This window comes from Manacus candei, unplaced genomic scaffold (assembly GCF_025592945.1).
Source record: "Manacus candei isolate 608988 ecotype Guabito, Panama unplaced genomic scaffold, ASM2559294v1 h1tg000019l, whole genome shotgun sequence".
NCBI lineage: Eukaryota > Metazoa > Chordata > Aves > Passeriformes > Pipridae > Manacus > Manacus candei.
In genome coordinates, this window is record NW_026138067.1 from 578,232 (window position 1) to 603,591 (window position 25,360).

At 40.2% G+C, this 25,360-nt stretch overlaps 1 protein-coding gene across 2 annotated transcripts in view; it reads left to right on the forward strand.

Moving 5' to 3' along the window:
• Positions 1-25,360, forward strand: part of NECAB1 (N-terminal EF-hand calcium binding protein 1) — a 59,425-nt gene that overhangs the window by 25,890 nt on the left and 8,175 nt on the right. For both annotated transcript variants that reach the window (XM_051785382.1, XM_051785383.1), the window contains 5 exons: positions 371-468; positions 15,846-15,982; positions 17,906-18,018; positions 20,879-20,955; positions 25,035-25,088. In XM_051785382.1, the coding sequence (XP_051641342.1) occupies positions 371-468; positions 15,846-15,982; positions 17,906-18,018; positions 20,879-20,955; positions 25,035-25,088 (479 nt within the window). The remainder of the gene's footprint in view (positions 1-370; positions 469-15,845; positions 15,983-17,905; positions 18,019-20,878; positions 20,956-25,034; positions 25,089-25,360) is intronic.

Here is a 25,360-nt window from a genome sequence, read left to right on the forward strand (position 1 = left end):
CTGTAAAGTAGACTATTGGAATAAAAATCAAGTTGGCAAAGAAAACGTAGATATTTTGAAAATAAGTTTGTTTCAGCTATCAAATTGATATTGTAAATTTTTTGTCATTTTGGTAACTCATTTATTGAAAGAGAATGTTTTGAAATACTGATTTTGGTATTTTAAGTATTCCAGGAATGATTTTGCAGAGAAATAATACCAAATTAAAAAATAAAATTATCCTTTTCATTCTCATTCCTTATCATTTTATATTTACATATTTAATAATACCATTATTAAATGAACTGAATTGAGAGTTAGTAAAACTGATATTTAATGAAATATTGATTTTTCAGGTAATTAATAGATGTTTTTTTTTTATTTCTTTTAGATTATTTTTCCAAGCACTTAGGAGAGTATGAAAATGTTCTATCTGTTTTGGAAGACTTAAACATAACCATACTGAAGGCAATGGACAAAACAAAGAAAGTAAGTAAAAACTGTGAAATTTTCTTATATTGCATATTTTGTTTATTTGAATAGTATTTGCAGTATTTGTCCTAACTAAAGTTACTAATTCGTATTTAAGTTCTTCTACATATACCTGTTTGTAGCAAAAGTCCAGCAGGAAAAAGACTTGTCAAAATCGTTGTATATCAAATCTGTAAAGTTTTGTCTGCAAAGTATTACAGTTTGGAAATAACCAAATTTGTCTTTGTGAATGGTTTGAAGAATGTTCTTTATATTTTTGTACCAAGAGAGGGTTAGAGGATTCTATGTCCCATGCCAAATGTGAGGAAGTATCAGCACAAATATTTGGAAATAGACCAAATTTGAAAACATAACGTGTTGTGTTGAGTAAGACCTCCCAGCCAAGAACAAGATTTCATTTCCATTTCAGGCATTTTAAACAAAAGCAGGACTGAAAGAACCTGCCAAGAGGAGCTGTTAGGGCTGTTGCCCACCAGCACAGCAAGGGAGGAGACGTTTCTCAGGGGGAGAAGCTCGATTTATCCATCCACACATCTGACAGGCATGCAGCCATGCTGCAGGGCATGCCAGGTAGTGATCCACTCGATTCATTATGGACATGCTTACCCCTGTGTTCAGACCTGCTCATTCATCCCAGCTCTATGTCTGACCAAAACTGCATCAAGACATTGGATAATACGCTCCTCTTCCCTAGCTGAACAGTTAAATATTCTTTTCACGATGGATCAGCTTCAAAAGGTGAGGGAAAGCACAACCCAGAGGAGGAAGTGAACCTAGATACTCCAAACCCAGACACAGACCCACACCACAAGACTATTCACTGGCAGGCTAGTCATCAAGAATAGAAATTTCAGCAAAAATTTTTCAGTGAGATCCCATGGTGTCAAAAAAATCTGATTTTTTTTTTTCAGTCAATCAATGGAGAGATCAATGGGAAGAAAGCTGTGCTTCATTAGTGAAGCTATTATTTTTGATATTTGGGTGTTTGCAGGAGTAAAGTACTCATATATTTTACATGAATTGCCAAAATAAAAACCTGAAAGTGTAGCTTATTTATTTAGAGTTTGAACCAGTAAGTCTCTTCTTTCATACTGTGCATCTTCCATTCCTAATGAAGTGATTGTGTGCTGACTCACTGTCTTGTTGAGCTGGACACTGAAAAGCAACAGATTGGTTCATTTTAGCTATGCATAATTTAAAAAAATAGCCATGTGTATAAACTACTGCTGCTAAAGGGGAGGACATGTCACCTCATAGCTACTGGAAGTAAATAAACCACAGCATTTAAGAATTACTTAAGAAGGTAATTTTAAGTAGGACTGCCAGAAAACTTATCAGCCTGTGAGATGTGTGCATTGGCCTGACCAGAGAAATGGACAAGAAAGTCTGGAATATTAATAAGTCTTTCATTTGTCTGCTTGAAGAACCCATCTAAAATATAAACAAACTACAATTTCCTTAAATTTTATTTTCCTAACTGAAGATTCAAGTTTAATGGGTTTTATGTCTTTCAGGAATACTTCAACTGACCATTCATTAGAGGTGGCAGAACCAGAGAAAGGCTGACACTGGAAAAAAACTTTTAATTCCTCTTAGTAGAAACAGTGGGTGAACACAGTCAAACAAAAAAAATATGTCCTCAAATATTCTAAACTAGAGCTTTCTGCCAAGGATATGCTCAGCCACTACAGCTTTGTATGGAAATACAAATTGGGATTATTCCCAATAGGAACTCAGTTCTCAGGAAACAGATGGGTTATGTGACCTGACTACCTGATAAATATTGTAGTGCAAATATTAAAACTTCTATCTTAAATAGTTCAAGATTTACTGAAGTTTGTGGTCTAAACTCTGGACTACATCTATCTAGAATTAGAGCTGGAAGTGCTGTATATCAAGATAGCATGGATAAATGATGTTCATCAACAGTGACACATCTAGCTCGAGTTGACTCCCTGGCTCAGACGAGTAGGTGCTCAGAAATGGTTGGTCTGGTTTTAAATGGCCATTGGCATGGATCCAGAGCAAGGCTTGGCTTTCCTCTCCTAGTGCACTAAAAAACGTTGTCACTGTTCTGCCACTGCAGTCACTGAGTCCCTTGAATAGTCACTGAGTAGTAGGAGCACTTATTACTATCTTCTAAGTGATGACCTAGTTGGAAAATTCATATATAGAAAAAAAGTCCAGAACTGAAGACCTACACTTTGAGACCTACCAAGACATGGTGTACCTACAGTGGCTGAGTCAGTTTCCAATGACCAGAACCAAATTTCAAAGGACTAAATTGTCCTATTAAAAACTGCTGAGATTGAATCTGAACTCCACCCCGCAAAGCATGGGGCTGATTACAGACCCAGTCCTCAGGGTTGTCATGAGCCTTCCCTCTACTTTTTATGGATTGGAGAAAGCTCAGCACTTCTATCAGTCTCTGCTAAACTTTCCCAGAATGTGTCCTGCTTGAGGCAGGCAGCTCATTCAGTCTTGAGTATTTAGTGGGGAAAGGAGCAACTTGGTACTTAATTCATTTTATTTATAGCCAGCACTCAGCCCTTCCCATAGAAAATCCCTGCTTTCCTACCAATTCAAGTTGCCCAGACTCAGTAAATACTTTTCACAAGAGGCATCTGCAGAATTGGAGCCCTAGAAAAATTCTTCAGCATCAGTTTTTCCAAGGAAACCCAGGAGAAGGAAGATGTGTCTGTCTTCAATGAGAAGTATGGATTGGCATGTCTGAAAAATCTAAAAACCAGTCTGATCATGGGGTCCTTCAGCAACACGCTACTCCAGCAGGGGTCCACTGCGGGGTCACAAGTCCTGCCAGCAAACCTGTTTCAGCATGGGCTGCTCTCTTCATGGGGCCACAGTTCCTGCCAGGAGCCTGCTCCAGCATAGGCTTCCCACAGAGTCACAGCATCCTTTGGGAATATCCACCTGCTCCAGCATAGGGTCCTCCACGGGCTGCATGTGGATCTCTGCTCCACTGTGGACCTCCATGGGCTGTAGGGGCACAGCTGCCTGACCATGGTCTACACCACGGGCTGCAGGGGAACCTCAGCTCTGGCACCTGGAGCACCTCCTGCTCTTATTCTCGCATAATCTCACTCCTCTCTTCTCTGACTGCAGTTTCCTTCTTTGCAGTAACTTTTAGAATCATAGAATCAACTGGGTTGGAAAAGACCTCCAAGATCATCAAGTCCAACCCTTGATCCAACACTGCTCCCTTATATCTGTTATTCCAGAGGCTCTACCACCATCGCTGATGGGCTTGGCTTTGGCCAGTGGCAGGTCCATCCTGGAGCTGGCTGGTATTGATTCTGTTGAACATGGGGGAAGCTTCTGGTAGAAGGGATTTTCTCACAGAAGCCATCCCTGTAGGTGTCCACCCCAACACCCCAAACCCAAACCATGCCACACAAACTCAACACAATATCCCACTAAGAGCAACTGGAACTTGGCTTGGCTATGGACTCCTGGATTTAAATCAAGATCAACCAAATTTTCCCCATCCCTCCAAATGATTTCCATATGCAGATATTTTTTCCCCAATAGATTAGCAGATAACTGGCTCTTGCAAGGCAATTTCAGCATGATTTGTGTATTTTATTGCCCTCTGTAGTTTGAAAGAGCTGTCAGCTCAGCTTTCTTGAACGGAGTTTTTCTCCAGTCTTCCAGTCCTCTGCTATCTGAAAGTGAAAACATCGAGTCATTTGTGGGAGAAAATGTCCAGTGTGTTAGCAGGGTCAAGAAGTTTGAAACCAGACTTCCTTTCACCATTCTTGGGCCAGATCCCTCCAGCCAAACCAAACTAAATAGCAGGGAAGACAGGAAGCCCTTAGGAGTGTAGGAACTGTTCATGCTCCATTGCTTGATGGGAAGGTGCTAAGCTAGAAATGCAGAGAAATAGATATAGCTAGGAACATCTTTCAGCAGGGAATAGACTGAGTTGCATTTGCAAACAATCTATTTTTAGTACAAAGACCATCGTACAAGAGGACAGTAGGGGAGCTACAGTCCTTCTGTTTTGGTACTGGTCTCCTTCTGTTTTATCCTTACACAAAGAAGGGAAACGCATGTCTGAGGATTTTTAGGGGGATTTGTGCCCTTTAATGTTTGATAATTTCTCTCCTAAAGATGGTGAGTCTGCATGAGTTGCTTATACCAGAGTGGCAAGGACAGATTAATCATTGGTGTCAGTTGTTTTTCTTGCACCTGCCAGCTTGGTATTTTCCAGATCAAAGTACTATCTGAACAGTTCTGTTTGTTGCATTTCTTTTTCCTCTTATATACAGGAAGCATTAAAAATTAAACACTCAGCAAAACTTTACAAATCTATTGGAAGGTTTGTTTTTTTAAGCCTTTTTTTTCTGAAATTTTTTATAAAAAAAACCACAGAAGCATATTTAGTTAAAATATTTAATCTTCTCTTTTATTACCCTCAGAAAGCTGCATTTTAATAACATTCTGTAGCTTGCAGTCACATATAAATAAAATTACAAGAAACTTTGCAACACTCAGCACAGAAAATAAAATCTGTCACTGACTAACAAAGTAGATAGGTGAAAGTAGAAAATTTTTTTAAGGTGCTCAACATCTTGGTCCTATTGACTTGTGAATATTGAAAATCAAAAACGTACAGACTAAAGAACATGTCTTTCTTAAGTTTACAAGCCATAAAATTGTTGCTGCTGTCATCTATTTGGTAAGAATAAGTTTTGCTCTATCATTTTGATTTCTAGTATTGGAAATGCAACCTGCTGCAGGTGGTGAACTATTCTGTACTCAGTAAACTAGCAGAAGCTCATTTGATCACCAAAAATATAATTTACATATGAAATTAAATTGACAATATAAAAGCATTCAGGAGTTTAAACAGTTATCTAAAAGAATTTTAGAAGATCTGAGGTATTCAAGGATATCCAAGACATTTGCACAGGCCTGACAAATAGCATGCAGGATCTCTAGGAGACCCAGGGGCATGATGAGACCTCTTTCTGGGGCACCAGCTGGAATCCAGGTGGGTCTTTTTAGGGCACCAGACTCTAGTTTAGGTATTTTAATAGCTCTGAGGTCTCTGAAAGGTTTTTCCCAGAGGAGCTGTCTCACAGAGGAAGATCTTGCCCTGATCTGACAGTGCCTTTTTTCAGTCATAATGCCTATTTGAAGTTCACTTTTTTCACCAGCTCAAGAGCATACCCCTCTCCTTCTGACTCCTGCCTTCCCCTATGCCAACAGCACAGGGTCATTTTCCAGCCAGGATGTATCATGGTTTGAGATAGCCCCAAAATCCAATTCCCTAGCTCCATTCCCCCCTCCCACATCTCAACCTAATGTGAGATGGGTTTTTCCAGACAAAACACACACCAGACTCAAAGTGGGGGAAAGGGAATATATTACAATGACTATACAAATAAATACCATATCACTTTATACACATGATCACAAACTATCTCTACCATGACATATGTATTTACAGTGGATCAGATCTCTTCTCCCCTCCAAATAAAAGTCCAGGAGGGAAAGAAGGGCAGATCCCTTTCAGTCTTTGAACAGCAGCATCTTCTGAGGCAGCAGTCTGTCTGTCTTCTCCACATGCAACAGCTGATAGCTGGATTTCTGCCAGCATCCACGAGGGAGGTATTCAAGCCTCTCTCTCGGCCCCATCGCCTCCAACCGAGGGGTCTTCTGTGGGCTTCGTAACCCCAGACAAGGTCGTTTCACCACGTCATATCACGAAGACACAGGGGGGTCTTCGTGACGGTCTGGTATCTCCAGGGGACTCAGCTCCTTGCAGGGCCTCTGTGCCCTGTCTCTCAGGCTGCCACCGTGGCAGCAGTGCAAGGCGGGGGGGGGAGCCAAGGTCAACTTCCCCCGCATTCCTCTGGCCGTCCCGGTCCAACTCCAGGACGCTCTGAGCTTCTCAGCTCCTCTCTCTCTCTGGTGCTGCATGTCTAAAACTCTTCTCCTAAATAGGAGTCCATGTCCCTCTTCTCCAAGAGGGGTCTCAAGGGAGTTTTAGGGGATCTGGTACAGTCTTACCCCCAGAACTCTGTCTCTCAGCCTGCTGGCTCTCTTTCTCCTCGGCTCTCTTTCCAGGAGTCTTCTCTTTGCGGTTCTGTATGTTGTTTCTGCTGCTCCTTCAGTTCAGGTGTTATCTGCTCTGGCTCTCTGCCACCGTTTCTCTGGTCAGAGCCGGCTGCTGCTCTGCGCCCATGGAGAAAACATCTCCCAGCTTTATGCTGTTCCAGGTCCCTGCAGCCCCCCCCAGCCAGGGGCTGGGAGGGCCCAGAGGGCCCAAGGGGCTCAGAGCCCCTTCCTCGTGGCTCTACAACATGGCTACGTCTCCTCAACAACCAAACTACAACCCTTCTTTTCCGGTGAGCTTGTGGGATGTTGACATTTTTGCAGGAGCGCCCATTGGACAGAACTCCAAAACTTCCCCTTGGGGTCTACCACTTTTCTAGCCTCTGGGGGAAAACAAGATTCAAACCATGACACCATGAATCCCCACTGGTGCTGTCACTGGCACCTTCACAAGGAAGGCTGACAGCAGAAGCTTGCAGGGAAGCAGGAACCATTTTAGGTGATTTTAAACCCACTGCTCCTGAGGGCAGTTTATTCTGCACTGTTGTGAAAGTCCAACCACAACTGGCTGGTGGCCAAGTGACCATGCCAGGGTTATTTCGGGATGGGACACGCTTCCTGCTCTGTGATAGTGATTGTTGGCTTGAGCCTCACCTCACCCATTAGTCTGTCATGGAGCTGAAAATGGTGCTGACATAGAGTACCAGGTCTTAACTTACTGGAGTAACAAATGGAATTCAGACTCTTTGCATTGGCACAATGGCAAAGTAGTGGGAATTGGGAATCACTGGGAGTAACTGAACCTGGCAGAGATGCTTCCTTGGGAGGGTGGCATTAAGAGCTCATGCAACTGTTTCTTTTTCCTTGCAAGTGCAGTGCCTGTATAGCTCTCACAGAGGCCTATGAGCTGTCTCAAAATTGACTTAAGACCACCATACCTCTTGTAAAAGTGATCCAATCTCAAGTAAGAAAAAGCTTTGTATCTAAGCTGCTACTTAGATTCTATTAGTTATATTCATTAGATCATATAGTTCCATTTCAAAAGGACATAGTGATACAGATTCTTTAAAAAAAAAAAAAAAAAAAAAAGGCAAACCAGAACTAGCTTTTATAGTTAACAATGCTTATAAGATGAAACTTTGGTCCAGTGAGCGAGAGTGTAGCTTGACCTGAGACAACCCTATATCTTAAGCACAAAGCCAACAACTATAATGCAACAGCAACCTCCCAGATGGACTTGCCAGAATTTTTGTATAGGCAATGGAAAACATTTAGCTTTCTTCCACAGATGAAAACTAGAAGGTGCTTTGCCCAGAACAGCTAACATACACTTTTTCAAAGTGATGACCTCTGAGTGCATACTACTCCTGAAAATACTGGTACAGTTCTTCTTTTAGAGACAAAAGCAATGCAGACTTCCATGGAAAGGAATGGCAGAGAATGTAGAGGGACAGAACACTGCAGACTTTCTCCTTTTCAGACTCCATAAAGTCTCACATTCTTTGCTTTGGAGAGATTTTCTTGCCACCCTTGCAACTGTTTTATGAAAGACACGGAATGATCCGTCTGTCAGAGCAGGGGACCAGACTCGGTGAACTAGCAAACACCATTTTAAGCAGCAGTAATCAAGACTGGTTTAATCAAGACCAGTTTATACCCATCATTTATATATGCAAAAAATAAACATATTAAGTTTAGGATGGAAATTAAAAACAGTTCTTCTTCAGTGGAGCAATCAAGTTCTCGAATAGCCTTCCAAGTTTTTTGGGAGCAAAAAAACCTAACTGCTTTTTACATGTTGCTTGCAAAAAAATAGAAAGGGATGTGCATTGTGTGCAACAGCAAAATGCTGGATTCAGTGACCGACACAGCATGTCTAATTACCTGCTTCTATGAAATCAGTAATTTTTCTGCTTTGCTCAGAAAACCCCAAAGCTAAGCAAAGTCACTGTAGCCTTGAAAATTTCTTGAATAGTCTAAAAATAGGAACCAGATTTGGTAAAAGAGAAGATTATAGGAGCTGAGAGAGTAACGCAGGGACTTGCAATTTAGTTACTGATGGTACATTTATGGTAATTATGCAAATTACTGCACTCTGGAGGGTTTTATCATAAACCAGAATACCTAGATTTTTTTTAATTGCATATTTCAGTAACAAGTGCATTTATGTAAATTATATAGCAAAACAAATTAAGTGGAAAAAAAGCTCGATAAGCATGTGTTGACAATAGTGTTCCACAACTAGCATTCTGCTGAAGGAAAAGTGAAGTTTCAAATTGTTTTTTTGTTTTCACAAAAACTGTTATATCGGCTAGGACCCATTTTTGTATATGATTAGGATTTATTAACATTTTTCAAAGAATCCAGTCTTGTTTTCCTTGAAATTGCATTTTTACACAGAATGAATGTAATGGAATAGCTGCTGCATAAGAATAACATAAGGCAGGTATTGATCATTTTATCCTGATTATTAATTTTTTTATGCATTGGCTTTGAATCCAGTTCATTTGTTCCTTTGGGTTTATCATTAATGTTTTTTTTCAGGTCAGTGTCAATCTAAAATCATAGAATCATAGAATCATTATGGTTTAGAATCATTAAGGTTGGAAAAGATCCTTAAGTTCATCAAGTCCAACCGTTAATGTGACACTGCCAGACCCACTACTAAACCATGTCCCTAAGTGCCACATCTATATGCTTTTTTAATACCTCCAGGGATGGCGATTCAACCACTTCCCTGGGAAGCCTGTTCCCATCAGTAAACTGACTTGATTGTTTCTCAGCTGAAGAGCAGAATGCTGGTGATAGACCTAAATATATTATCAGTTGGATCCTTCTACAAGGTGGAGAGGACTCTGTGAATAAACAGCTATTTTTATCTAGGGACATTATTAAAATACATTTTGGAATTTTATTTCATTGGAGTTTCTATTAAAAAAAAATATTTTTAAGATTGTGACTATTAGTGCAAGTCAAGTAAGATAAATTCAAAAAGCTGCAGGCAATTAATTCTGAGCAGTCATGCAAGGATATTCCAAAGATTCATGCCTTTCCTCTTCTCCTAGCTCCTTATCAAAGTAATGAAAACTCTTGGGAACTTCTTTGATCTTTTTTTGTGGAAGTCTTATACCTACTGGATCAGAAGGAATGCTTGAATTTTTGCCGGTAGCAGAGAAGATGTGTTAAATAGTCAGCACTTAATGATAAAACAAAACCCAAAAATTCCTTAATTAATTTAATATTCATACCTCTAAACATAAAAGTGTATATAAATTACTTCACAGGAGAAAAGTAAACATTTAACCTAGCCATTCTCTTATTGATACCTATCAAAAACACCAACAGCTTTGATGTTTCCTACGTATCCTTACAACCTTCTCCCTGGAGCAATGTTGTTACATTGATTACTGCTACCTGATAACATCAAACACAGCCAAAACAGTTTCTTGTCTCTAAGCTATCTGACGCACCTAATAGCAGTTAAATAGGAGCTACTTTTTATCTGTGCATGAATTTTGTAAATATTGCAATAAGAGTATATTACTCCTTCAATAATCCCAATAAAGGAGAGTGATAGACTGTCCTGATGGACATTATTATAAATGTGTGTCAATATTCTCTCTAATCAGCCATGGCTGCCTATTTTATTTCATTGCTGTTAAGTCAGCACTGCAAGAGATTGTCACTGTTCCAATTCTATAGGCAGAATTTAAACACGTAGTTTATGCCAAATATAATACTTGGATAAACTTGTAAAGTGCCATACTCAAAGTTGAATCCAATAATTTGGCATGTTATGCCTCTGATCACTTTTACAATGAGGATGATGTAAAGGTTGCATTTGTGTGAAGTCACCACACTGAGCATCTCTGGATATGGCTTCTGGTGAAATTATGATTTGATTCTGACTCAGTTCTGATTTCTTCCTACAGTGTGAATAATTAGATCTTAGGGATTGAAATGAAAAAATTTTGTTTTTTTTTATCTTAGTACAGTCATTTTGACTAATTTTATATCTTCAATATTAAGCTGTAACCCAGGGCATTGTCCCAGTACTTTAGGCTCTAAACACACAGGGCAAGAGAAATTCCATGATAAAGGGAAATTTAAATGGATTATTCCCCACTGAATTTTATTCAATAATAACTATTTTTCAGTTGAGGGTATTTTCTGAAAAGATAAGCCTAAATATTTTTTATGAAATTATTTTGATATGAAATATAAAATAAGCAACAGCAAATTGCTAAGTAGTATAATAGTAAGAAATTAGTATTATAAGTAATGTTAATAGATAAGTTATTATATACCAAAACAGGAACATAACAAACAGTAAAGGGTTTGTTCAGCTGGGAGAAGAGGCAGAGAGAAGATATAATTCTAAAGAGTTAAATCTAATCTAAAGAGTTATAGAGAAGACAAAAGAACACCTCTGTCTTTTTCAGGGGTGCATAGCAAAAGCACAAGAGGCAACAGCTACATCTTGCAGAAAGAAAAATGCTGAATGGACATACAGAAAATATGCACAAAGAGAGTGAAAAAGCAGATCAGAGAGATGGTGTCATCTCCACCCTTGGAGGAGTTGCAAACTCAGCTGAACACATCCCCAGACAGCTCGAACTACCTTCAAAGTTGGCCCTGCTCTGAACGTGGGGTTGGACAACGTCACAGCCAGACATCCTTTCCCACTAAGTTTGTAGAATCATAGAATCGTAGAATATTGGAAGGGATATATTCCCTGAGTTGGAAGGGACCTAACAGGGTCATCAAATTCCAACACCTGGTCCTGCACAGGATGGCCCCAAGAGTGACACCATGTGACCAAGAGTATTGTCCAAATGCTTCTTGAATTCTGTCAGGCTTGGTGCTTGTGACTTCCCTGGGAAGCCTGTTCCAGTGCCCAACCACCCTCTGGGTGAAGAACCTCTTTGTAATACTCAGACTAAACCTTTCCTGACACAGCTTGATGCTGTTCCCTCGAGTCCTGTCACTGGTCACCACAGAGAAGAGATCAGTGGTTGTCCCTCCTCTTCCCCTCATGAGGAAGTTGTAGACTACAGTGAGGTCTCCCCTCAGTCTCCTCTTCTCCAGGCTGAACAGACCAAGTGCTACTCATATGGCTTCCCCTCGAGGCCCTTCACCATCTTCGTTGCCCTCCTTTGGACGCTCTCTGACAGCTTAATATCTTTCTTATATTGTGGTGCCCAAAACTGCCACAATATTCAAGGTGAAGCTGCACCAGTGCAGAGCAGAGTGGGGACAATCCCCTCCCTCAACCTGCTGGTGATGCTTTGCCTGATGCCCCCCAGGACACGGTTGGCCCTCCTGGGTGCCAGTCAGCTGCACTGCTGACTCATTCACCTTGCCATCAACCAGGACCCCCGGGTCCCTTTCTGAAGCTCTACCTTCCAGCCTGTCATTCCCCGGTCTATACACACAACCAGGGTTGTCTTGTGCTGGGTGCAGAATCCTGTGCTTTGCCTTGTTGAACTTCATATGGTTGGTGATTGCCCAGCCCTCTAATTTGGCAAGGTCTCTCCGTGGGGCCTTCCTGCCTTTGAGGGAGTCAACAGCTCCTCCCAGTTTAGTATAGTTGACAAACTTACTCAGTATACCTTCAAGTCCTGTGTCCAAGTAATTTATGAAAATGTTGAAAAGAACCAGCCCTAAGATGGAGCCCTATGGAAACTCTTGTCAAACCTGCCACGCCTTCTGAGAAATTGCAGGGTTATTTTTTGTCCCACTCAAATTTAGTTTGCTTGCCCGGTATTTCCCTTCTTCTCCGTCTCAAGGAGCTGCTCTTCTGATAAGTGGATCTGCGTGGTGTCAGGTCACCCCAGGGATGAGGACTGGGGTTGGCACCAGAGATCAAAAGGATCAAGAGTGTTGCTGAGCCTCTTGTTGTAACCCTGAGATGTGGAGTGCCCTAGGAGATACCTAAGCCCAGCCTCCTCTGCTGCTGTAAATGGACAACCTCTCAAGCACTTTTTTAAGATAGCCATAAGCCACTTTTAAAGACTACAGTGACCTTTTCCACTGGGAAATCACTAATTATGTGTATTTTCAGTGGCACTAATGGAAATTCAAATCTTTGCTGCTCACAAAGGTCACAGTTGCCTCTTGATGAGGAAGATGTGGAAAATTACCCTCATTCATTCACAGTCAGTAAAACTAACAACCAGAACAATATGTTAACGCAGATTTATTTCATCTGGACTGCCCAAAGTGTGGTGCAGTATAATGTATATGCTAATGAACAGTACTTTACAGCTGATAAAATTCAAGAACCAGGCCATTTTTCTAGTTTATGTACAGACACCATCTGTGGGTCTCCTTATTAATTTGTGACACGATACACTGACAATACAAATGCTGAGCATGACAGTTAAGCTGATTCTACCATAATATACACTTAATAAATTGATATGCACTTAATAAAATTATACACTTTTTTTTTTTAAATTCAAAATTAACATTTTCTTTCTTCTACAGAAATGTTATATCAGTGTGCCTTTAGTAAAATACAAAATAAAGTACTTTTCTGTAGGAAGTAGAGTGGTGAAACAGATAAAACCTCCATCTTGAATCGATGGTCTGAACACTTTCAGACTTTTTTCAGTACTAGCTGTGTAGTTCAAAACTCAGCAATTCAGTCCATCACACAACAACTGGTAAAGTATGAATTGGATATGCCCCTACTCTGGGAGAAACTCCTAAGGCTGTACAGCAGGTGAAAATTGGCAAAGCAGCTGGGGTTGATGGAATTCCACCTGAAGTCGGAAAGCATGAGGGCCAAGCACTCCATGCTAAATTTCACGAGTTTGTGGTGGGCTGTTGGGAACTAGGCGAACTACCATCAGACCTCTGTGATGCAGTCATCATCACTTTGTATAAGAAGAAAGGAGTTAAATCAGACTGTTCAAATTACTGTGGTATTACTCTGCTCTCCATTGCTGGCAAAATCCTGGCAGGAATACTCTTGAACAGACTAATACCCACTATAGAAGAAGGAATTCTACCTGAAAGTCAGTGTGGCTTCAGAGCCAACAGGAGCACCACAGACATGGTATTTGTTCTCAGACAACTGCAAGAGAAGTGTAGGGAACAGAACAAAGGTGTACATTTTAAGTTGTAATTCAGCATGCCAGTATCAGATTTATCATGACCACGAGCGGAAAACAATATGGAGGTATCTGCAGCATTTACTTTTTGGATGCCCAGAATTTTAAAACACTTCAAACTTCAAACACTTCAAACAATCAAAAAACTTAGAAAAATTGTCAGTTCTGTCATGTTTTGTTCATTTATTTCCAAAAGCACTGGCAAAAGCTGAAGAAAACTAAATCATACCCTGTATTTCTACTGCAGGGTTTTATTTAGCTGTCCATGCTACACAAATTCACACATGTTGTTCTAACATGCCAGAGAACCAATGAAGGAAATTTATAAGAAGAACAAAAAATCAGCTTTCCTATTGCATAAAAAAGGTTTAGTAATCGTAAAAAGGTTGTCATAAACATTATTTATAGACCGGTGTGAGTCTCAGGTATTCACTGAGGTAGACAGACAATCTCTCATGAGTATCTATTTTAAAAATGTATAAATGAAAAATTATTGTTGGAGAGTGACTCACACCTGATTAATCTGAAGACAGAAGAAGTAAATATAGAAGACCACAAAGCTTCTGGCTACATAAGTAACTTCTGATGATTCATGAGTGGTTTAACACCTGAGATTTCTGCAGCAGAAATCTTCCAGCAAGAACTAACTTAATAACATATATTGTGAATAGATCACTCTCAATTGAAAGCAAAATGGTTTTAAAGCTATTATCTGTCAGTCTTCAATTTTACATTTAAATTTCAAAACATCTTATTTGTGTTCTGATTGCAAACACATGCATGCAAAAATTCTAAGAGAAGTCTAAAAATCAAAAAAGCATTTCAGCTGTCATTCATATTGGGAAGAACATGGAAGAGCTTAAAAATACCCATATGCATTGCCAAAACTACTCAAATGGGTTCTCAGAGTAGGAGGCAACACCACTGAAATGACGTCTTCTTTAAAGCATCTCTTTGGATGTCGTGACTAAAGAAATCTTTCATTTAAGGTATCTCATATTTTATGAAATTGTTTTAGGTGGAATTGTACCCAAAGGTTTTCAAGATCAGCTGAGTGGGGAGCCAATAAATTCATTCAGAGTTTAAGAGATGGAAATCTGTTTTCTTTCTCTGTTCCTAATGTGAGTTCAACACAGTAAACAGAGGCTCTAGGGGTCTGTTCTATCCTCTCTATTACACTTACTAATGAGAAAACAAGAGAGTGTTTATATTATTGTAAAGGTGACCTCCCTCACACAGCATTACCTATGTGCTACTGCAGAACTACAGAATCACAGAATGGATACAGTTGGAAGAGACCACAGCGGGTTTTTGCAGATCTAGGCTTGCCAGAAACATTAAATTTGACCCCATCCATGGCATATGATTTATTGGGCCAGGGAGAAAGCAGGGGTAAGAATTTATTTCTGAAATTATCTACACCAAAAAAGCATAAATATTTTTGAATACATACAGTATATTGGAAATGTCATTACACAAAGAACCACTACAGACTGCTACGTATAGGTGCAAACTTTTCTAATAACTTTAGCTCAAATAACATTTAGATGCATTTCATGTAATTGTAAAATATATATATATATATGGTTTCAAAAATAATTAAACAAATTAAAGAAATAAAAATCAGTCAAAGACTCTTAAATTCAGAAGGCAACCTCTCTTGCACCATCGGTCCTTCAGCCAGCTGAAGGAGGAGTTTTTCAAGGGAGTATCACTAAGCATGTGCCTTGCTCAGAGACTATTCCCATAATTACTGTCAGAGACAGGCCAGTGGGGCTTGATAAACAATTTTCAGAAAAGTGGATCTGAATAAAAACTTTAAATTCAATTCTGCAGTTGTCAGTCTTATTTTGACTTTACCACACTTAAGAAGTAATGTGGTGCTGCCACCAACTGGAGTTAAGACATGTAAGGAAAAGGGATTTTTTGAGTAAAAACTATGCTGTGCCACTGTGTATCTGGGCCTCTCTCAGCATGGCTGGCATTTGTGTCTATACCTGAAAATTCAGAGGTTTTTTTGTCCAGAAACATAAAGGCTGATTATGTGGTTTGCACATACAACTGTGAAAACATCCAACCTGCTTCCTTTCTGAATGAAGTCTGAACCTTCCCTTGTGTATTTCTAACCTAGTAGGCAAAGCCTTACCTTTATTTTTTTCCCTATGTAATTTTTAGGACTATCAGGAGGCTTCTAATTTGGAGCAGTTTGTGACTCGCTTTCTCTTGAAGGAGACACTGAACCAGCTTCAGTCCCTGCAGGGCTCCCTGGAGTGTGCCATGGAAACCACGGAGGAGCAGACCCGGCAGGAGAGGTGAGCAAACTTTCTCTTCAGCTGCAATGAAGGGGTGAGGAGTGGGGTCACTGTGAACCTTCTATTTTACATCTCACCCAGCAATCTGATGTAGGGAATAACAGGAGAAACAAGGTTACACTTTTTATTCCATATAGGAACCCACTAAGAGGAGTTTTTTATGGATTTTTCCCCCTCAGTATGCTATTGTTAAAGATGATAAAGAAAGCAAAATATGAACTGTTTTGTTTTGCAGACGAAGATCTTAAGACCTTTCTTTTGGAAATGTCATCTGCTTGTTTTGCTGTTGGGTTTGAGATCTCTAAAGTACATGAATAATACCCTGGGGTTTTGTGCCAGCAGCTTGACCGTAGAAATCAAACAGTTTTTGGAAGTCTGAGGATGCACCAAGCACGAACAGTATCTATATATCTCTCTGTTCATGCATACATATTTCCAGGTTCCGCAGCAACTGATAGGAGAGAAAGAAATCTTGAATGGCCAGTTCAGAGCTAGAGCCTAACTTAGGTGCCCTTACATCTTCTGAAGTAATCACTGATTTCTCTGACTTGCCCTTTAGGACAGCCTCTCTGGAAATACAGTTTAGAAAGACCATCTGAGTAACTCAAACTACCCAGTTGGGTGCTTGGAACTGGGTGACATGAACATCCCTTTTGCAGTGAGTTTTCTTGACCAAATTGACTGTCTAGTAGGGCATTGTGGAGACTTTTTTCTCCAGTTTTATCAGTACAGTTGTTCAGAAATATTCTCTGGAATGCTGAATTTCATTTGTGGCAAAGAAAAAAAAAAAGAGGTGTGACACACTTAAACCAAATACCATCTTTCCCATTTTCCAAGGTAGTAAAAAGCCAGGCAAACTCAGCACTTTAACTACAGCTATTCTGGAGAAAACTAGTTAGTTCTTAGTGCAGATGCCCCAGTCCACATGTAAAATCATCTTCAGTTATGTTTAACAAAACTCAGGGGCAAACTGGTTGAATCAGAATCCCATTAAGACACTCCTAAACTAATTTCAGAGTGCTCACAGTGGGGAATTGCTGCAATTTGACTTACTGTGAAGGGATTTGATGCTGCAGAAAACACCATCCTAAAACATCTCCTTAACACAGTGTGTGAACTTTTAGTGAGCCTTTATTCTGTGCTTCAGGAGACCAGATATCTTTCCAAAACAGTGGCATGAGAATTATTTACTGAACTGTTTAGGCTACTGTCTAATACTCTTTGCAACCACTCATCTAACTAACTGTTCAAAATTAACCATAGTCCTGGTCCTTCATTGCATGCCAGCTGGATGATGAAGAACCACATAAAGACAGCCTTTAGTCCTCACACAAAATATCAAGCTTCAATGACTCTGTCATCACAGTAAAAACATAAATCATTTCTGTATCTGCTATGTTTCACTACTGGTCCCAGAAGTGTATCAGTCCTGCATCCAATATCAGCTAATTCTCATCAGTTTTCCTTCCTTATTAACAGATACAGGTTGCTGATTATCTTTTTAATATTTAAGCTGTAGGGGTCAATTTTTAAAGTTCCTATCTCATTTTTAGATGGTATTGTGAAGTTCCTCTGCAGCGATGCTACAAAACTCCTGTGAATGAAGAAACTGAGTGAATGATTTCTTAGGTCAGGTCAGAGCCACATTACAGACAGACACTGACCTTGAGATTTCTATCCCTAAAAGATCTACAGTTTATGCCAGCTTAACCCTCCTTTTTTCTTTTTTTTTTTTAACTTCTTTAATGACATAACCACAACTAATCAGTAATAGTGAAAATCTGGAAAATAGTCCAGTGGTCTCAATAGGTATTTCTTTTCTTTTAATTGAAAAGGGAACGCAGAAGCACATTTTTTAAAAACAGAGAGAGGAGAGCTCTCCCACAAATTTTATCTTAAGAAGTCTCCTGTGTTTCTGTGCAGAAAAGATCCAACAAAACCAGAAGTGCTCTCAGTCCAATGGCCAGGGAAACGCTCGGCTCGAAGGCTTCAGAAGAACAACAGTTTGTCATCAAATAACCCTCATTCTAGCACAGGTATGTATTTCACATTTTCAAGATACTTAAAACATGGGCATACATACATATACAGAAAAATATACACATATCTTTCTCTCAAAAATTTAATTTAGACACCTAACTAACTCAGATACTTTACTGACAGAAGACAATTTCAATTTAATATAGAAGGTATTAACTCAAACCATGAGGAAAATGACTATATATACATAGATGTGAACTGATAAAAATAAATATATAATTATGGGCTGAATTGTGATATTGTTTGGGGACTTTGGATTGATTAAACATTTTTAGGTAATATTTGTAGCCTGCAGAATTGAATGAAAAGGTGAAGGCTGTAAATTATAAGGAACCAAGTTTTCTGCCATATCTTACATCCCAGCTGAGAGGAACAAATAAGAAACAGAAAGGGAAAATATAAAATGTGAAAGAAAATAATATTTCATTTCAGATGACACCAAAAAAATCTGAATCAGCATTTCTCCTTTAGAAAATGTGATAGTGCACTTTGGTTAATGGGATTCTTTGGAAGCAGTGACATTAAGCATGAGGCTGCAGTGAAGGTGTCTCCATGCTTAGTGATGCCAAAATCAAGGCATGAAGATCACTGAAACAACAAAATATGTGATGGAACAGGCTCACTTCTTGACCAGTCATGCAGATCTCAATGTTTGCAGCCACATGCTTACCTCTTCCTTTTTAACCCTCTTCTGAAGACCTTTCTGTCACTCACATTCCTGACTCACTTTGTGCCACTCACCAAATAATGTTGTTCTTTTGGCTCAGTGATACAGGATGATGTTTGGTCTTTTGTTGTGAGTTACTGTTGTTCATAACAAGGAAGGTCACATAGCCTTGTTGCAGCATTGCTAATTCACAGAGTTCAGAAGGAACCCAAACACATGCAAGCTTTACCAAATCACCTTACTGTATTGATGTAATTTTAAAGAGCTAACATCTTTCCCCACAGTTTTACTAATAGCTAATAGCTGTCTACTTTCCTGCACAAGATTTGTGTTCGTCTTGGCACTTGATCTTCCTCCTTACTGCCTTCTGCTCACATGCACAGAACACTGTAGGTGTGTATTTGCATTCAGTGCTCAAGCCAGCATTTCTTTAGACTATGTACTTGTTCAGGTAAAGCTGCACTCTGCTGCCTCTACAGACCACAGCTGTGGTATGTTCTCAGCATTAGGATTTCTCTAGTCAAAACATATTCAAGAGCCACAAAAACTCTCAGCTGGAAAATAAGCAGGTTAATGAATGTGCATAACAAGAGCATGTATTGAAAATTCTTCAGTTTCTGATAAATAACCTGCCTCTCTCCTTAGAGTAACCACTTATGTAGACATTTACACTGTGAGTGATGTCAGGAACTGCTTTAATAATGCACATATTTGTTTTCTTGAGTATTATCCCTTCCATCTAGTAGACAATTTTCATGAGATTTTAGCAAAGCAAAATTTTCCAGAGACTTCAGAGAGACTCACAGAATTACAGAATCATAGACAATCCTGAGTTGGAAAGGGCCCACAAGGATCATTGAAATCCAACTCCTGGCCCTGAACAGGATAGCCCAAAGAATCTGTACCTGAGAGTGTTGTCAAAGGGCTTCTTGAACTTAGAGCAGCACAGGTTGGTGCTGTGACCACTTCCCTAAGGAGCCTGTTCCTGTGACTAACCACCCCCTGGGTAAAGAATTTTTTCCTCATATCCAACCTAAACCTCCCCTAACACAGCTTGATGCCATTTCATGGAATCATAGAATCAGATGGGTTGGAAAGGACCTTCAAGATCATCAAGACCAACCCTTGATCCAACACCACCGTGGTTACTAGACCATGGCATTAAATGCCACATCCAGTCTCATCTTAAAAACCTTCAGGGATGGAGAATCCACCCTGGGCAGCCCATTCCAATGCCTGATTACCCTCTCTGGAAAGAATTTCTTCCTAATATCCAGCCTAAATCTCTCCTGGTACAGCTTAATACCATGCCCTCTTGTCTTACTGATAGTTGCCTGGGAGAAGAGACCAACCCCCACCTGGCTACTGCCTCCTTTCAGGTAGTTGTAGAGAGTGATGAGGTCTCCCCTGAGCCTCCTCTTCTCCAGGCTAAACAACCCCAGCTCCCTCAGCCTCTCCTCATAGGACCATTTCCTCTGGTCCTGTTACTTGTCACCAGAGAGATCAGTGCCTGCTCCTACTTTTCCCCTCATAAGGAAGCTGCAGACTGCTCTGAGGTCCCCCCTCAGTCTCCTCTTCTGTGGGCTGCACAAGCCAAGCGACCTCAGCTGCTCCCTTGTAGGTCTCCCCCTCTAGGCCCTTTACCATCTTCATAGCCCAGATGCTTGTGCCTTTGTAGAACATCGTCTTCTAGCTTCACCCTTGATATATGACATCACATCAGGTTGGATGTGGCCCTGAGCAACCTGATCTGGTGGCAGGTGTCCCTGCCCATGGCAGGGGGGTTGGAACTAGATGATCTTTAAGGTCCCTTCCAACACAAACCATTCTATGATTCTACGATCAGGTCATTATACAGGCAGGAATATAATTGCAGTAGAGATGGAGAGTTTTCTTCAGGTACCAGCACAATTTCCAAAGCACTAGCATTAATCTAGAATGTAGTTTTAATTCCATAGTGGTTTTCTACTGTATCTTAAAAAGAACAAAAATCATTCATAGAGTCAAAATCATGCTTTCCTTTAGTTTTACCTAAATGAACATTGAACTAGTTGGAGCATAATTTTTGAGAAGAAAAAGAAAATGCAGCTAAGCTTTTTTTTTTTTTTTTTAAATAAAATACAGGAATACACTATGTTCCAGCACTTTAGTAACATTTTTTAAATGTTCATTATTTATCTTGTCCGAAGGTTGGATTGAGGAAGACAGCCAGTGGATGACCCAGATAAACAGACTCCAGAAGCTAATTGATAGACTGGAAAAGAAGGTGTGTGTTTTTTTCCACCTGTTTGTTCTCTCACTTTCAGTAAAGCAACCCTTTTGAAAACACAAATGTTTTCAGTGCCCCAGTTGCAGTCTTTCCAATCAACAATGAGTGAAACTTCAACACCACCTAAGAGAGTTAACACTCATTAAATGCCTACATTTTTCTTCCACCTTCTTCTTTCCTATTGCATGACAGCATGCCATAGTTTTTCCATGCTCCCCTTTCCCCTTCCTATCACCACAGATTCAACTTTTCATAAAGATCTGAAAAGTTGCATTACAATATGCCTGGAGAATGTTACTGTATTTAGTTATGCTTGTTTTGGGGAACATGGTATAAGCCTCTGGTTTTAGAATATGATATTTTTCTTTTCCTCTCCAAACTTTCCCATGAAAGCACGACAGAACATTTTATTTCCTCCTTTTCCATCAGAGAATACTCATGCATAAAGCTTAAAACACTTTCCTAATAAGTAAAGTTCAACCAAAAGCTGATGCAATCCCACCTGGGAGCTGGCTGCAGAGGCCCCAGAGCCCAGAAACCATCTGTGGTTCCCACATCAAATCAGACCCCTCCAGGAGTCTGAAAATGACCCATCTGATCCAACAATGCCAGCATTTACAATCCGGGGGCTTGTAAAATCCTGAGCCACGTCTATCCATACAGAAAGTATCTATTATTTTTAATTATTATTCAGATTTACTTGCTACCCTGGTGTACAAAAGTTTTTTTTTATCTGTGTGTGATGACTTCTTTTTTTTGGGAGTGGCTGAATTCAGTGGATTTTGGGACCATGGGGTTTCTTCCTCCTGGTCCACTGGAGGTGAGGTTTTAGACCGAGTGCTCTCAGACTCAGGAGTAGCTCCATTCCCTGTGCAGCTGATGTAGCTTCTACCCACAGGTCAGTGCTCACCAGCAATGAGACTGTGCATGTACTCCAAAGACGTTGGCACAGGTGTCTTCACCAGCACCCACACACAGGCAGCACTTGCAGGAACATGAACATGAACAGCAGCACTTGAAGGAAGATGAAACAGTCTGATCCTGTTCTTTCTTTTCAGCTGATCAGGGATGATCATGGGGATGATGCCTCGTGAGCATTATCATGGGTTTAAAGTATTTGTGCCTGGACCCGCACCTCTTACCCAGGCACTGGCTCAGACCTTGGGCCCTGGCAGACAAGTGTCTCCTCTCCCTCAACCAGTCATCCAACTTGAGTTCAGTAGCAAATTGCACACACAGAAAATAGTTAAGGGATTTAACAAAAAAATAAAAATAGTGGTGACTTGGCACAGGGCTCAGCAAGAGAAGGATACTGACCTTTCTCTGCCATTGCTCCCTCCCAAATGAAAAAAACACCTCTAGCTACTTTTGCCCTTTGCTCCCAGTTTGGGAACAGTATTGGGTATTTCAGTTATCTCAGTCTTATTACTGATTAGCTGCATATGGTCAGCCCCAGCATTGCTGGCCTTGCAAGACTTTGTGCTCATCACTTCTCCTTAACCAGCTGTGAAATTTGGCCATTACTTGAAGTACTGTCCTTAAGTCCTGTAGGCTTCTCACTCTGCTCGTTGTCATGCTCAGCAGCTCAGCCCATTAAGCCTCTGGCCAGAGCCTACCTGTGAGCCTCTATACAACTGCTTCCTCCCAGAGATCATTTCTGCAAGAGAAAGGCAATTACATGGCAGTTGCCACGTTAATGATGTTTTAGTGGCAACTTGATTTTTCCTGAATAGATATAAACTAGATTTTGAAATGTCAAAGTCCATCATGAAAGGTAAATCTCACTTTTCATCTGGCTTTACTCCCATCTCTGGTTTGGAAACAGCAGCTCACTGCCCCGCCACAGCTTGTCCAGCCCAACACAGACCTATGCCAAAAGAAAACCTAACATCTAAAAGAATGTGAAAAAAAAAAGAAACCTGGCCTACAGCAATAATGCAATGCAAACATTACAGAAAGCAGCCAACCATTTTGTGGTGAATAAACTTACAACAAGGATGTTATAAAAATATCAAATCTGCCATGTTTAAATGACAGTCTGAAAAGGATCTCAGTGCAAAGGGAAACAATGACAGGGCATTGAACTCCCATAATTACCTCCTTTTCAATATAAACCTTGATTACTAAAACACAGCAACTAGATAAGCCTAATTTTCCCAGTAGACAGTCTTTCCCAGTAGACCCTAACCTTTGCCTAACTTGGCATCTGCTTGACTTTGTATCTCTCAGCCATGTCTGACTGTGAGAGGTGTCTTTCAGCAGCTATTAAAAGTCCCTCTTTTTGACTTTGCCCTGAAACAGATTGGAAAGGATTGCAGAATCATGCTAAAAGGCAATTTCAAAAGCCACCACTTCTCAGTTGGGTGAGATAGGACTCCAGAGTCATTTTAAAGCCCCAGCTTTGAGCTGCATGAGTTTTTATTTCCAGGCTGCTTGGCAACGAGCTGGCAGAGCCTCTGTTATGCACACTGGGCTACTTCACTTGTGCTCAAAGTCAAGCCACGCAGTGCATAAGCACTCTTTCCACGCAGATGAGGACTATGGGCCAGTGCTCACATGCTCCAAGGTCATATGGGCTGGCTCTGTAGACATCCTATCTGTGTAGTCATGCCCTGTCTAATAACATAACACTACTGAAGAACTGCTATGGATTATTTTTATTTTTTGGAGGGGTAGCAAGTTATCAGTCAGTGGTTTCTATTGGAAAACAACTTGGTGAAGGATTGATGCAGTGTTGTCTAAGTCTTCTGCTGCCTTCTGTCAAAAGTGAATTTGACCATGAATCAGTCTTGTAAGCTGCCTATTTTTACTCGAGTTCTAAATTTACATACACCGAAAACCAAAAAAGAATTCTTTTCTTGATACCTTTAGAGAAAGTTTGCAGAATCATTCCTTCCTCTCTTTTGCCATGTTTCCCTAGAAAAAAATGGCACTGAAAGCATGGAAGAATTACAGGAATATGCATTTTCCCTTCAGATTTTTTACCTGAAGTGTTTGAACTGACAATAAAGCTGTGTTTTTCCCTCCACACACACATTTTATGCTTTTCTATCCACGTTCACAGTAGTTTCTAAGTATTTCACTGCTGCCTTGATCTGCCACCTGCTGCTGGTGGAGGTCCTCTGTTCATTTGAATTCTACCTGCACATCTCTTGTTGGTTTTCAGCGAGTACAGCATCTGTGCTGGCAGAATGCCTGCTATCTGAGGTTAATCAATCCTCACCCAGGCTGGGAGCATAAGAAATTTTTTTCTCTTTGCTGCACAAGAACTGTGTGCAGTGAGAAGTGAAGCACCACAAACAAAGAGTGCTTTTTTCTCCAGCTGCTGATTGGAAATCAGTCTCCTTTTTTTTTTCAGGCATACGGATATTTTTCAGAATATCGTAATGGCCCTGAGTTAGAAAGTACTGCATGTGCCTAGCATGTAAAGGATGATTTTGTGTGCACTAGTAGTTGGTGTTTGTGTCAATCACTGATTCATGAAGCGCACATCCAGCCCGTGTGCCAAACATGCTGCTGCCTCACAGACACATCTGTTTGCTGGTGCCCAGCCTGTGCTCACAGCAAGTGCAGCAGTTCAGAAACCCGACCTGGACCATCATACAAATCTCTTGACACTAGAAAACAGCCCCTTGCAACCCTTTATAAACCTCCCGCAGAGAATCTCCCTTTGTGTAAAGTTTTATCATGGCATAATAGTAACTGATAGTTCATTCCAAATTACCATTCTTGCTCATCTCTATAGTTCACAGGACAATTTGAGAGCATGTATGTCTTTTCTCAGTTAAGTCCATACATTTGTGAACAAGTGGTTTTGTTACTTTGTTGAATGAAAAAAAAACCTGCTGAGCATTAGAGATAAACCTTTACAAAACAGCCCAGCCTGGATTAATCACTGAGGTATACCAGATCAACATTTATGCTTGACTTACAGCTAATAAAGAAGGCATTTAGTTATAACTTCTTGAAATAAAACAGAATCTAGCTATTGGAATAGTTTGTTAAAAAGGTAAGAGCAGAATATGGCTGTAGTATTGACTCTTCTATTTTCTATTTTCTTTTCAACTGCCTAAAAGGACCTAAAGCTTGAGCCATTTGAAGAGGAAGTTTTAGAAGAAAATGCAAGATCTGTAAGTACTTTTCAAGATAACGATTTTCACATGTGATTATGAATGCTAGCTGTTGAGACAACAATCTCATCTGGTCTCTTTTGTTAAAAAGTAACTGTAAAAATCATTACTCTCACTTTTTCCAGTGATAAGAAACCATTTTATTTAACTGTGAAAGAGGCAACAGAACAAAACTTGGAATACATGAGGAAAAATTTTACATTAATTTTTGCGTTGTTTTCAAAGGATACAGGGAGCCAAACCTTAACTTGCATAAGGAGGAAAAGGTGTCA